The sequence below is a fragment of the Bufo gargarizans genome, chromosome 8 (genome assembly GCF_014858855.1).
Source record: "Bufo gargarizans isolate SCDJY-AF-19 chromosome 8, ASM1485885v1, whole genome shotgun sequence".
Taxonomy (NCBI): Eukaryota; Metazoa; Chordata; class Amphibia; order Anura; family Bufonidae; genus Bufo; species Bufo gargarizans.
Window position 1 is genome coordinate 137,327,420 of NC_058087.1, and position 14,302 is coordinate 137,341,721.

Genomic DNA, 14,302 nt, shown 5'->3' on the forward strand with positions numbered 1-14,302 from the left:
CTTCACCACCACTAAGGGCTGTTTCACACTTGCGTTCTTTCTCCGGCATAGAGTTCCGTCGCCGGGGCTCTATGCCGGAAGAATCCTGATCAGTTTTATCCTAATGCATTCTGAATGGAGGGAAATCCGTTCAGGATGCATCAGGATGTCTTCAGTCCAGGACCGGAACGTTTTTTGGCCGGAGAAAATACTGCAGCATGCTGCGCTTTTTGCTCCGGCCAAAAATCCTGAACACTTGCCGCAAGGCCGGATCCGGAATTAATGCCCATTGAAAGGCATTGATCCGGATCCGGCCTTAAGCTAAACGTCGTTTCGGCGCATTGCCGGATCCGACGTTTAGCTTTTTCTGAATGGTTACTATGGCTGCCGGGACGCTAAAGTCCTGGCAGCCATGGTAAAGTGTAGTGGGGAGCAGTATACTTACCATCCGTGCGGCTCCCGGGCGCTTCAGAGTGACGTCAGGGCGCCCCACGTGCATGGATGACGTGATCACATGGCACGTCATCCATGCGCATGGGGCGCTCTGACGTCACTCTGGAGCGCCCCGGGAGCCGCACGGACTGTAAGTATACCGCTCCCCACTACTACTATGGCAACCAGGACTTTAATAGCGTCCTGGGTGCCATAGTAACACTGAGCGCATTTTGAAGACGTATCCTTCTTCAAATGCTTTTAGTTCACTTGCGTTTTTCCGGATCCGGCGTGTAATTCCGGCAAGTGGAGTACACGCCGGATCCGGACAACGCAAGTGTGAAAGAGGCCTAAAACAAGGATTACTCCAATAGTGAAGCACCAGCAAGTGGTTATATGAAAAGTATTTTACTCACATACATATGGTAAAACAAAGCAGTCAAGGCTGTCTTTTTCAAATCTGTATTTATACATATTTATAAATAAATAGATGTTTATTTATCAATATATAATCTGTTAACATGTCATGTGGTTTGCTTGGTTTTCCATATTAAAAATATGGGCAGATTTGAAAGACATCCTTGACTGCTTTGTTTTACCATATGTTTGTTAGTATAATAAATACTTTTCATATAACCACTTGCTAGCGATGCTTCACTATCGGAGTAATCCTTGTTTTAGTGGTGGTGAAGAGACGTGGACAAAGGAGAGCTGTGGAGCTATACTATGTGCCTATATATCAAGCTGCGCTTGTGAGTACAAACACACAAGGAATTTCCTGGTGATCTGCAGTACTTCACTATATGCAAACTTTCTGACATCCCACAGCTGCCTTAGTGTGCTGGTAGTGGGGACCTGATTTATTTGCCTGTGTCAGAAATCTTGGACTCCTCAAGTTTGAAGAGGTTTAACCTTCTGGATAGGGAACGCACGGCCCCTCAAAAACGCATGGTCTGAACTGTGATCTTTGCCCACTTCACAATTGGGAACCGCTGCGACAATTTTGTCATACGGATTGGGACTTTATTTATAATTTTTACTGATTGGATAGTGTCAGACTGTGCAGGGGCACACAACCCCAACAAGTAAGGCTACTTTCACACTTGCGTCTTGTGCGGATGCGTTTGCATTATTCATTCCAAAAAAACGTCTTGACTTACATTGAAAGTCAATGGGGAACGGATCAGTTTTCAATTGCACCATATTGTGTCAGTGAAAACCAGATCCGTCCCCGTTAACTTACATTGTAAGTCTAGATGGATCCGTTTGGCTCTGCATAGTCAGACGGTCACCAAAACGATGCAAGCTGCGTTTTGGTGACCGTCTAAAAAACTCAACGGAGACCAAACGCAGCCAAATTGCTGCATTCTGAACGGATCCTTATCCATTCAGAATGCTTTGGGGCTGAACTGATCCATTTGGGGCCGCTTGTGAGAGCCCTGAAACGGATCTCCCAAGCGGACCTAGAAACGCCAGTGTGAAAGTAGCCTAACACTCAATTAGACTGCTGGCATTTCATTTATAAACTTCTAGTAGGAATATTAACAGAATGGCATATATAAAGTCATCAGAACAGATGCTCCAGAAAGGAGAGTGCAAGTAGTGACTAAAACAGACATGTCAGGAGAAGGTACAGGTCTGGTTATAAAAAGTTAGCCCTTATCCACAGGATCCAGCAGTAGGACCCCCCCACCCCGTGGGGCCCCTTTTAAATGGACCAAGCGGCACCACCGCTCCATTCATTTCTATGGGAGCTAGCCGAGTACATTTTCGACAGAATCTGCAAGAAGGGCCCCAACGGAGCCTCCAACACAGATGTGAACAAAGCCTAATATGTACATCTAGCCTTATGCAAGGAACCGAGACGTTCCAAGACTTGCCTTGCAGCATCTCTATGTTGGCCGTAGTCATCATACATGACGCCTGGGTGGCAGTGCTTAGATTTCATAAAGCAGCGACAGTGGTGCTGTTGAGAAATACATTTGTGCATTGCCTGTAAAGTCTGTGCTTTTGTATATTTACCGATATCCGGTGCTGGTGTTACCTTACTGACTGGTCGTTTTTGAATATTGCTTTGCAGGCCCGCTCCTGAATGCTAATCTACAGCGGCAGTCTGGCTATTTCAGTCATTACGCGAATAAGCCCTGCTTACCAGCAACCATGGCAGACGAAGACCTCATCTTCAGAATGGAGGGTCTGGATAACTCTCACATCTTGAAAGATCACTGCTCAGATTACAACAAGGCTGACAGTGATGAGGAAGATAACTACTTCATCTGCCCCATCACTGATGATGTGTCATCACACAACACGGCGAAGACGAAAAAGACCCGCTTCTTTGAAAACCTGAAAAAGGATACGGAATATGGGAGCAGCTCATCTCCCAGGAACTCCTTCAGCTTCAAGGTGTGCAGCAACCACTTACTCACTGCCTGTGATCGGTTGTCAGTTTAGGTTGGGAGACGGTAATCTGTCAGTGGTCACTGACTGATCATTTAGAAAGAAATAAAGTATTACCCCGTGCCTATGGAAATCAGAGAGCCGTCTGTGTAATGTGCAACCCTACAGAGCAGGAACCATTCACAGTTGCTAATAAAAGGGGGTTACTATCGGGTAAACCGCTCTTAAAGTGACAATTTGGTTAAAATAAAATAAAAATTCACATTAACCGGGGAACAAACAAAACCTCTTTTTAGCTGCTGATCCACCAATTCCCGGGCTCTTCTTCTGTCATCCAAGATTGGCACGCTGCTTCTCGGACTACCTGGTGCACCCTGTGTATTTGGTCGCTCAATACACTTCCTGATGCCCTTTGATTGGCCAGCAGTGCTCACATGAACAGTGCTGGCCAATCCAAGAGCAGGGTTGGACAAGCAGGACATGTGTATCGGGCAGTCTGAGAAGCTGTGCAGTCATCTTGGATGGCAAACAGGAGACCGGGAATCACATGACATTATGATCTTAAAGGGGTTGTCTGGTTTCCTATATTGATGACCCATCCTCAGGCTAGGTCATCAATATCAGATTGGCGGGGGTCCAACTCCTGGTGCCAGGTGTCGGACCCCCCATCTGATCTGACCTAGCATCAATATAGGAAACAGGTCAGCCCTTTTAGGCTACTTTCACATCTGCGTTATTTCGCTGTACGGTTTTGAGATCCGTCACAGGATCTTAAAACCGCAGCAAAACGCTTTCGTTTTCTCCCCATTCATTTTCATTGAGGACCAAACTGATGCACGCGGTTTTGTTGCGTTCCCATGACGCACACAAAACTGCAGCAAGCAGCATTTTTGTGTGCGTCTTCGGATACTGAGCGAGACACAATGTAAGTCAATGGTGCCGGATCTGTCGACGAAAAACTGATCCGACACCCATTGACTTACGGTGGTTTTAGTGTCGGATCCGTCTTTTCATTTTAGAGATAACACAACCGTATCCATTCAGAACAGATGCAGACAATTGTATTATTCACTCTCCTGACGGATCCAGCAAAAACGCAGATGTGAAAGTAGCCTTAGGGCTCATGCACACAACTGTATGTATTTTGCGGTCCGCAAAACATAGACTCACAAAAAAAAAAAGATGACATCTGTGTTGGATCCGTTTTTTTTTTCCGGATCTATTGTAACAATGCCTGTCCTTGTCCACAAAACGGACAAGAATAGCACATGTTCTATTTTATTTTTGCGGAATGGACTTGCAGACATACGGAAACGGAATGCACACTGAGTCCTTTCCGTTTTTTTTTTTTTTTTTGCAGACCAAATGAAGTGAATGGTTGGGCTGCAAAAAAAAACAAAAAACAGAATGGACACGGAAATAAATTCCGGTCGTTTGCATGAGCCCTCAGTGTCCTGCGGCCATATGGCGCGGTGTAGTCATAGGCCTTATATGTGCAACAAAGCGCGCACAGGACCTATTTGATGGCACTAGGAGTCCCTGTGGTTCTGTGTTATGCAACTGAAGGCAGTATATGCTGGCACGATGGCTCTTAGGGGAGAATACCTCTGTAATACGGAATGCAGTAAAACATGCTATATTGTCTGGTATGAAAGTGTACTCGCATAGCAGTACAGTATAGGCCCATAGATCAGCGCTGCAGACTGCTGAGTTGTTAATGTAGCGTGGCCGAGCTCTGTTCGGTCCGGCCCGGGGTACAGGAGCATTTGTTTCCTGTACCCGGCCGGACTGAAAGGAAGTGCACACTAAGTGAGCACTTCCTGTCAGCCGGGTACAGGAAACAAAAGCTCCTGTACCACGGAGCGAACAGAGCTCGGCCACGCTACTACATTAGAGGTGACATTGACAAGGGGGAGGAAATGAGTGACAAGGGGGTAGGGGGAGTAGAATGAGAGTGACAAGGGGGTAGGGGGTGTAGAATGAGAGTGACAAGGGGGGTATGGGGTGTAGAATGAGAGTGACAAGGGGGGTGGGGGGTGTAGAATGAGAGTGACAAGGGGGGTGGGGGGTGTAGAATGAGAGTGACAAGGGGGGTGGGGGGTGTAGAATGAGAGTGACAAGGGGGGTGGGGGGTTGTAGAATGAGAGTGACAAGGGGGTGGGGGGAGTAGAATGAGAGTGACAAGGGGGTGGGGGGAGTAGAATGAGAGTGACAAGGGGGGTGGGGGGAGTAGAATGAGAGTGACAAGGGGGTGGGGGGAGTAGAATGAGAGTGACAAGGGGGGTGGGGGGAGTAGAATGAGAGTGACAAGGGGGGTGGGGGGAGTAGAATGAGAGTGACAAGGGGGGGGGTAAGGGGGGGAGTAGAATGAGAGTGACAAGGGGGGTGGGGGGGAGTAGAATGAGAGTGACAAGGGGGGTGGGGGGAGTAGAATGAGAGTGACAAGGGGGGTGGGGGGAGTAGAATGAGAGTGACAAGGGGGGTGGGGGGAGTAGAATGAGAGTGACAAGGGGGTGGGGGGGAGTAGAATGAGAGTGACAAGGGGGGTGGGGGGGAGTAGAATGAGAGTGACAAGGGGGGTGGGGGGGAGTAGAATGAGAGTGACAAGGGGGGTGGGGGGGAGTAGAATGAGAGTGACAAGGGAGTCCGCATAGCCAGACTGCAGCCAGAGACCAGATCATCTAATTGTCCTGGTGGTAAGTAGACAATGCAATATGTGTATTATTTAATTGTTTAGTTATTAATACTACATTTTGCGGACCGCACATTGCCGGCACTAAGAGAATATGCCTATTCTTGTCCGCTATTGGGGACAAGAATAGGACATGTACTATTTTTTTTCAGGATCGGAATTGCGGATCCGGGTCCGCAATTCCGGATCTGATAAGGGGGGGGGGGGGGGGGGGCGTCAATTTTTATCTTGCCTAGGGCGGCAAAAATCCTTGCACCGGCCCTGGTCAGACTTACTGATGTCCTCCCACTAGGCGGTGCAGGCGCGTGACATACAGTGAGTGAGTGAGCGCCGCACTGCCTGCCTGTTACCGCCCGCCGTGAGTCCCTGAGCAGTGCTGATGCCTGCTGTGAGGCGAGTGATGGTCTGGGGGGGGCATTAATTACAATGGGGGAGGGGGCATTAATTACAATGGGGGGAATTAATTACAATGGGGGGGCCACTGTGGGAGACATGAAAATGGGGGCCACTGTCACTGTGGGGGACATTAAGTTTAATAAGGATCACTATGGACATTATTTAGAATGGAGGCTGCTGTTGGTGTCATTACTCATTATAACTGTATAGTGTCTGATAGGCCTAGTCCTGAGCTGAGTTATATTACCCTGCCCATGCCCTGTATAATAATGTACCCATCCCTGATACCCCTTAGTTATATTACCCCGCTGGAGTAATATAACTAAGGGGTATCAGGATACATTATTATACAGGGCAGGGTAATATAACTCAGGACTAGGCCTATCAGACATTATACAGTTATAATGACATCCACAGCAGCCTCCATTCTAAATAATGTCCATAGTGATCCTTATTAAAAATAATGTCCCCCCACAGGCAGGCAGTGCGGGCGGCGGCGCTCACTCACTGTACCTCACGCGCTGCACCGCCGCCCGCACTGCCTGCCTGTCTGTTACCGCCCGCCCGGAGCAGTGCTGAGAAAGAAGCCTGCTGTGAGTGAGCCTGAGTCTATTGGACAGTGGGTCACTGGGTGCGTCACTGTGACCGTCCGTGCACTGTGGTTCCACGTTTTTTACAATAGGGAGACACTTATTTCATCGAGCAGTTATGAGGGGGGGGGGAGTTTTTTTGACACTCGCCCTGAGAGAAATTTTACCTAGAAACTGCACTGCCATAGATAATGCATGATACTACCATGTGCACGAAGGACCTACATGGAAATGTGCACAGACGTTGTCTCACCTGCAGCCCCTGAGAGTGTGGTCTGAAAACCAAGCAATGCATATCCTGCGCCCGTTCCATTAAAACTAATATCTATGTTTGCAGAGCAGATCGATTGAAATGCATTAGCTTTACCTATGGACAAATTATGTGTGACATTGTGCATGCGTTGTGTTGCTGAGCTGCATGCCCTACTAATAGCTTGGCAGAGGTGATCACCTAACATAACCGTAAACTATCTGCGGAAAGTGAACTTTGCCTGATTTATTTCAGATGATCAGAAATGAAAAGGAAATCCTTATCTGCTTAACATTCCCATTCCAGTAAAACGGATACAGGCAATCGCCAGACAATCTAGAGGCTCTAATCCAATAAATGGATGCCACAGGGTGTCGGTGACCTTCACTGTGACAGAGACCAGATGTATTTTCTACCTTGTGTTCATGCCTTGTCATGAGCTGCTCACCACTTACCTTGCACATAGACACAGATGAAAAGTTTTTCGGTTTGTTGTTTTTTAGGTTTTGCCTACACGTGGAGTAGACTGGCAATCAATAGGGATGAGCGAACTTCTGTTTCAAGTTCGGTGTACAAGGTTCGGATTATCTAAGAATTCCTTTATGGATTCCGTTACCACGGTCCATAACTTATGGTCCGTGGTAGCAGAATCCGTAACGGAATTCTTAGATAACCCGAACCTTGTGTGCCGAACTTGAAACAGAAGTTTGCTCATCCCTAGCCATCAACGTTTGATCAGCATTGGCCAAACACCACACTCTCCTGCAGAACAGTTGTGCAGAGCAGCTCCGGCTCCAGAAGTCGGTGCCGGAACTAGAAATCTCGATTTTTCACTTCAAGCTTTATTTACCAGTCCGTCCACTGCTCCATGACAGGAGCTGGTCAGTCCCAGCTCTGACTTCTGGTGCCGGAGTTGCTCTGAAACAACTGATTGGCAGGTGGGCAGGGTGTCAGACTCCCACCGTGGGAGGGTAGGCTATCAATATAAAAATTCTGGACAATCCCTTTCAAAGGCATACTCAACCTTATTTTAGGTTTTCTCCCTTCCTGCCGGACCTGTGGAGGGAAACATATTTATCTGGTCCTCGCTCCTTCAGTTCGCAACATTCTGCTACCCACTTGTCAACTTCCAGCATGGACAGGGGTCCAGCCAATGATTGGCCACAGTGACCATGTGGCCCAGTGACGTGCCGCTTGGGGGACGTCACCCCTGTGGCCAGTTATTGGCTGAGCGTTGGGGAGCAGGTAAGTGTGCTTCCCTTCACAGGTCCAAAAGGTGGAGGATCCCTTAAAGGTAGCTTTTAAACGAGGGGTGTGAGGCTGTTGTTCGAGGCTGTTTTATGACAGTCTGTAGTCCTCTTCACAAACATCACCTTCTCGTCACAGGTACATTTGCACACTCGAGCAGAAAAAGATTACATTAGGGGATTGCACTTTAAGCGGTTCTCAAGCCCATCCTTTAAAACATTTAGAAGCTTCAAAAGCGAATGCACAGAACTCTAACTATATCATCTGTGCAGCCAGTTGTCAGGAAGAACTCGTTAGCATGGCCTAATAAAACAACATTTTTTTCCTGAATATACCATTGTGTTGCCCCGAGGCATGACGTGATGAGTGGAGCTGTCCTGGGGACACAAGGTTACAGAAGCTCAAAGGGAACCTGCCAAGTTAATGGATAGGGAATTGCCTCCGAGTACAGCAAGCTCGAACCAGTTCCTCCCCAGCAGCATCCCCCCAGCATTCATACCAGGGCCCCCAGTGTAATCCTGAGTCACACGATCCCTACAGCTCATCCCCATTGTTATCTGCACCTTCAGACTCCAGCACGGGCAGTGGACGGTTTACACGTGGATTGCGTGTGGATTTTGCAGAATTCTTTTAACTTCACGGGATTTGATCCATTGCATTACCTATCAACTGTACTCTATGGCCTCTTTCACACTACCGTATGGCTATTTCAGTGTTTTGCGGTCCGTTTTTCACGGATCTGTTCCGTTTTTTGTTTTCGTTGGGTTTCCGTTTCGGTTGCGTTTTTCGTTCCGTTTTTCCGTATGGCATATACAGTATACAGTAATTACATAGAACAAATTGGGCTGGGCATAACATTTTCAATAGACGGTTCTGCAAAAAACGGAAAGGATACGGAAGACATACGGATGCATTGATGCATTTCCGTATGCATTCAGTTTTTTTGCGGACCCATTGACTTTAATGGAGCCACGGAACGTGATTTGCGGCCAAATATAGGACATGTTCTATCTGAACGGAGATACGGAAACGGATATAAAAACGGCCCGCAAAACGGAAAAAAAAAACGTTTTGGAAACCTTTTTTGTGCTATCAGATTTTCCCGGATTTTTTTTATTTATTTTTTTTGCAGATGGAGTAACAGAGGCGGTTGTGTGAATAAGTCCTAATTCACAGCATGTTCTCAAATTTAGTGCTGGCCGGGCCCGTGCTGCGGACCGCAATGCACGTGCACCGATCACGGGGCAGCCACATGCGGATCGCCGACCCATTCACTTGAATGGGGTCTGCGATCCGCATCCGACGATTTACTGATTGTGCACCAAACATTTGCAGCAAATATTTCAAATGTGAGCAGGGACTTAAGGGGTTGTCTCATTTTGAACAATCCCTTTTTTTAACTGCGGACCCCTGGTGAAGCAGCTGAAGCCCTTTGCAAAGAGCTTTTGTTGACAGAGGAACTATGTCCCTTAAAAGACTGTCCAAGATTTTACAAAGTGATAGCCCCAGGATAGGTCACCATTATCTGATCAGTGGGGAGTCCGACACCAGATGTTCTGCAGCAACTCGGATACCAGAACTACACAACGCCATCCATTGTGTAGTGCACGGAGCTGGTTACTGCAGTGCTGCCCCCATTCACTTCAGTAGGATCGGCGCTGCAGTAACCTGCTCCGTCCACCGCACAGCTACTGCAGAACGGCTGATCGGGGGTTGCAGGGTGTCGGACTTCTAAGACCAGAAAGTGATGGCCTATCTTCCCGGACAAGTCCTTTAAAGTCCATGTGCCCTAATAAGTCACATAGAGGAGTTGCCCTGTTCACATGAGGCCTCTGCGTGTGGAAATATCCATCTCCTGATGGACTGAATGGCAGCAGATTTGGACACACACACACACACCCGTGCAGAGGAAGGGGCTGCCGAGGCAAAGAGGGAGATTACGAGTCCAAAAAGTGGAATTTGCTGGTAATAGAGGAGAGGAATTTGGAATAATAAGGATTAGGAACGTTTACGTCGAGCTTCCGTTCAACGCCAGTGTTTTGCCACGGTCCGCGGCTCCGTGTTTTTAGCACGGATGCAATGCTCTAATTTGTCCGTGTTCACAGCTGTTATAGTCTACGGGTCAGTAAAAACCACGGATGCATCACAGATGCCAATCCGTGTTTCATCCATGTTTCACGGATCATTAGGAAGAGATGATTTGAAAATAATTTTTCAGCTGTGCAGGGTCGGTGAAACACAGATGACACATGGACCACACACGGATCCTTCACGGATGCATCACTGACCACCTTTTCACGGATTTCAGCACGGACGTGTGCGAGGCTTTAGAGTGATGTGTGCATTCCGTATATGTCTTGTCTTAAATGTGGAATATTTCATTGGGTGTATACTGGTGTTAATCTTGTACAGTGTTTGTTTGCTATGTATGTGCTGGCGCTTTGGGTGATGGTCCATTAATACTTTTTGTGCATTTCCTAGAATGACAAACACCGCTATATTAAGCATGGCTGCTTGACTGATCGAGGTCGGGTATGTGTCATTTGAAATTAGACATCATAATCGCTAGTGAGACTGTACTTTGGTGCTTAATTCTCTGTGCTACATTCCTTGTCCATCTCTGTACTGTGTATATACTGTCTGTACGAACTGCAAGTGGTTGGATATTGTGTTATACTCATTCCACATGTATATTGCACATAATACTTACTTTAAAGGGGTTGTGCCCCCTCTATTAAGCCGGACCTGCAAAGGGAAGATGACTTGCCTGTTTTCCAGCACCGGCTCCACGCTCCTTCTCCTATGATGTTCTGCTGGGCTCCATCAATGTCAACATCTGGTTTGACATCGCCTCGCTGCGGCAATGTCAAATTGGGGGGGGGTTTGCCAAAAAAAACAAAAACATTCTTCCACCACCTCTTTAGGCATATAGAATTGGCACCTTAAAGGGGTTGTCCGACCTAGGAGCCAGCAAAACCAGTGGTTGGACCCCCACCGAGGAATTCTTAATTTCTCCTGTGGAGGCGCTGTAGAGAAAGTGAACACTTTGCTGCTGCTGTTGGGTTCTCCAACAGATTACAGCAAATTGCTGAGAATCTTTGTAGGACACCCTACAATCAGCTCCACCTCAGGTGATACTTTTTACATGATTTATGTAACCCCTTTAATGTCACTCCTCGCTACCATATGGCGTCCATCACTACCATTCACATATGTAATAACATGGACTTTTCATCCTTATCTCTTTTCTGTACTTATGGCTGATTATGCTCTGCCTTTCACAGGAGGCCTGGAAACATGCCATCCAAAAAGCCAAGCAGATGCCTGATCCTTGGGCCGAGTTTCACCTGGAAGACATGGATACAGAACATGCAATCCGACACAGGTCTGTGACATCTCAAGTGTAGCTGGGAAATGCTCTGCAAGATTCCTTTAAAGGGTTGTCCCAAGAAAATTTTTAAATCTTTTTGCAAAGCAGCGCCTGGATCTGAATACTTTTGTAATTGCCTATAAATAAAAATTTAGCATAGCCACTGAGTTATTAAAAAAAAATGTATCTGTACAGCGCCACCTGCTGTTTGTGTTTTAACATATTTCTATGTCCACCTCGCTGAGGTGGATGCACATGCTCAGTTAAATTGTTCAATTGTCCCCAGCCCTTTATTCTGTTAGAGGCTGTGACAAGGAGAGGGAGAGAGCTGCAGCAGAAGGACCCCCCCCCCCCTCCCCAAAAGGACACGCCCCATGTGCTGCCTGCTTGATTCAGGGTCGAGGTGAGGAACAGAGCTGGTTCTAGCTTTGATAGGAAGAAATTGTCATGTGGTATATGATTTCTGATTTACATTTTTTACAGTAATCATGGGATAACCCCTTTTCAAGAACGGCATATGCACATACAATAAAGTCTCTCTGAGACGCCCAAACTGCATCCACAAAGGGTCTTCTGGGCGAGTGGTCCTCTAAGAGAGTGACTAGTATGCACAGAACTAGTATGTTACAGGATATCTCATCTAGATCAAAAGGTGATCTTCTCCAAGAAGAGGTTTGGAGAGGTTTCACCTGTTGACTACGAGTAGGAATAATATACATCGCGTAGTTTTACGGTACTTTTAGCTGGCGTCTTGTGCAGTGTGCTGTTTTCGTAGCAGTCTGCATTTGCAATGCAAGTCCATTACTGTGTTTAGATGCCAGCATTTTGTGCCTGTCTCATTCTCTCAGAAACTTGGTGGGGTTCCAGGAATGTTCTCAGTAAATTTGGAAGGGTTCTCCGTGACACGTAGTCTTACAGTCACCAAAGTAACATACGTGCAGAGTCAACTCGGAAAAGGATAGCAGCTCTTGAAACGCAACACTTATCACATTTCTTATGTCATTTTGGTACATGTTGCACAGACGTAGAGCTGAGTTTGCAAATGTTGCAGAAGTGAGATTTTTCACAACTGCTGGAGATATCTCGTTGTAATTTCTGCAGTTTTGCACAAGCCTGATGGTAAAACTGCTGCAAGCATTCTCATGATGAGCTGGTTTCACAGTTAAAGGGGTACTCTCATCTCAGACATTGGCGTATTGCTAGGATATGCCATCAATGTCAGACAGTCAGATAGGTGCTCTACTCCACTTCGTGGTCCATGAAGTGGAGTAGAGCACACTGCACATGCTTGGTTTGCTCACCATTCACTGCTATAGGAGCTCTGCTAAGCTATTTTGGGAGCTGCCATAGCGGTGAATGGAGAACGCACAGGCACCTGGAGGGTGGCAGCGCTTGCGCTGTATGATCTACTTCACTTTGGGGGACCCTTTCTGGAGATAAAAGCAGGTCCTAGAGGTGTTACCCACCTATATCCGAAATTGAAGTCCTGCCCTAGCAATATGCCATAAATGTGGGAGATGGGAATACCCCCTTTAAAGGGGTTTTCCAGGACTTGATTGGCCCCGTCTTGATGGGGGTCCGATTCTCGGCAGCCCTGCCAATCAGCAGTTGATCTGGCGTAAGCTGGTTACTGTAGTGCTGCTCCCATTCCCTTTAATGGGAACAGCCCTGTAATACCAAGCTTCGTCCACTACACAGTGGGCGGTGCTGTGTAGTTCAGTCAGCAGATCTATCGCAGAAAAGCTGACTGGTGGCGGTTTTTGGAGTTGGACCCCCACCACTCTGATATTCATGGCTTATCCTAAGGAAAGGCCAATCAATATGAAAATCTTGGAAACCTCCTTTTAAAAGGGTTGCTTTTTTTCTTTTGATGACCAATCAATAGGTCATCAATATCAGATCGGCCCTGGTTGACTCCTGACACCCCCGCCGATCAGCTGTTTGAAGAGAAAGCAGCGTTGTATGAGTGCTGCCTTCTCTTCTCTGTTTACCTGCTCGCCGTTGCGACTGCACCTAACAACAACTACAACTATGGCATCCCTATTCACGTCTATGGGATGGCATTGTAGTGTTCACTTGAACAAAAGTGAATAGGGACGCCATAGTTGTAATTACGCTGCTGCAGTTGCAACGGCGAGCAGGTAAACGGTGAAGAGAAGGCAGCGCTCATACAAGTGCTGCGTTCTCTTCAAACAGCTGATTGGTTGGGGGTGCCGGGAGTCGGATATTGATTACCTATCTTGAGGATCAATAGAAAAAAGGGAACAACCCCTTTCTAAGTGACACACGTAGCTCTGCTACATCTGTAGTGTGCAGCCGTTTCATGGCTCGTGAGCATTTGCTACTGGAAGATAATGATTGCGTTAGGTTGTCAGTAAATAATATGTGTAATAAAGGATTAATGACTAGTGATTAGTGTTGTCATACTACCAGGTGCTGGTCCAGTTATCAGGAGATAATGACTTGCATCATGTAATTAATGTCATTCTCAGCTTGTAGATGATAAGTACACACTGTAAGAAGGAACAAGGAGCCGTCTTTGACGGAAGATACGTGTCACCGAGGTTCCTGGCCTCGGTGAGGTAAGAACCGGGTTTTTTTCCTGAAGTGTCAGGTCTGTAGTGCAATCTGACACTTCAACTGTTAGAATGGCTGTAAAGCCAATCCGGGCCGGTTCTTATTGGGAGCAGCCAAAGAGCAGGGTGGGTGGCTGTTCCCCACGGTTCCAGGCCGGGTTTTGGCTGGAATATAAAAAACCCAGCCAGCATGTTCAGGTGGTGGAATTATCCTCCATGACAGAGGAGCTGAGGAGTCTGTGGTTTGAGACACTGAGGCATCTGTTTGTGTGAGCCATAGGCTGGGGAAACAGGCCACTAAAGACTGCTGCGGACTCTGGGTGAAAATCATCTGCTGACCAGGTGACGTCTTTTTGCACTGTGAACTTT

General features: G+C 47.1%; 1 protein-coding gene across 2 annotated transcripts in view; it reads left to right on the forward strand.

The window, feature by feature from the left end:
* Positions 1 to 14,302, forward strand: part of EEF2K (eukaryotic elongation factor 2 kinase) — a 76,746-nt gene that overhangs the window by 10,716 nt on the left and 51,728 nt on the right. For both annotated transcript variants that reach the window (XM_044303476.1, XM_044303475.1), the window contains exons 2-3: positions 2,492 to 2,817; positions 11,272 to 11,372. In XM_044303476.1, coding sequence (XP_044159411.1) covers positions 2,572 to 2,817; positions 11,272 to 11,372 — 347 coding nt within the window. In that variant the 5' untranslated portion in view covers positions 2,492 to 2,571. The remainder of the gene's footprint in view (positions 1 to 2,491; positions 2,818 to 11,271; positions 11,373 to 14,302) is intronic.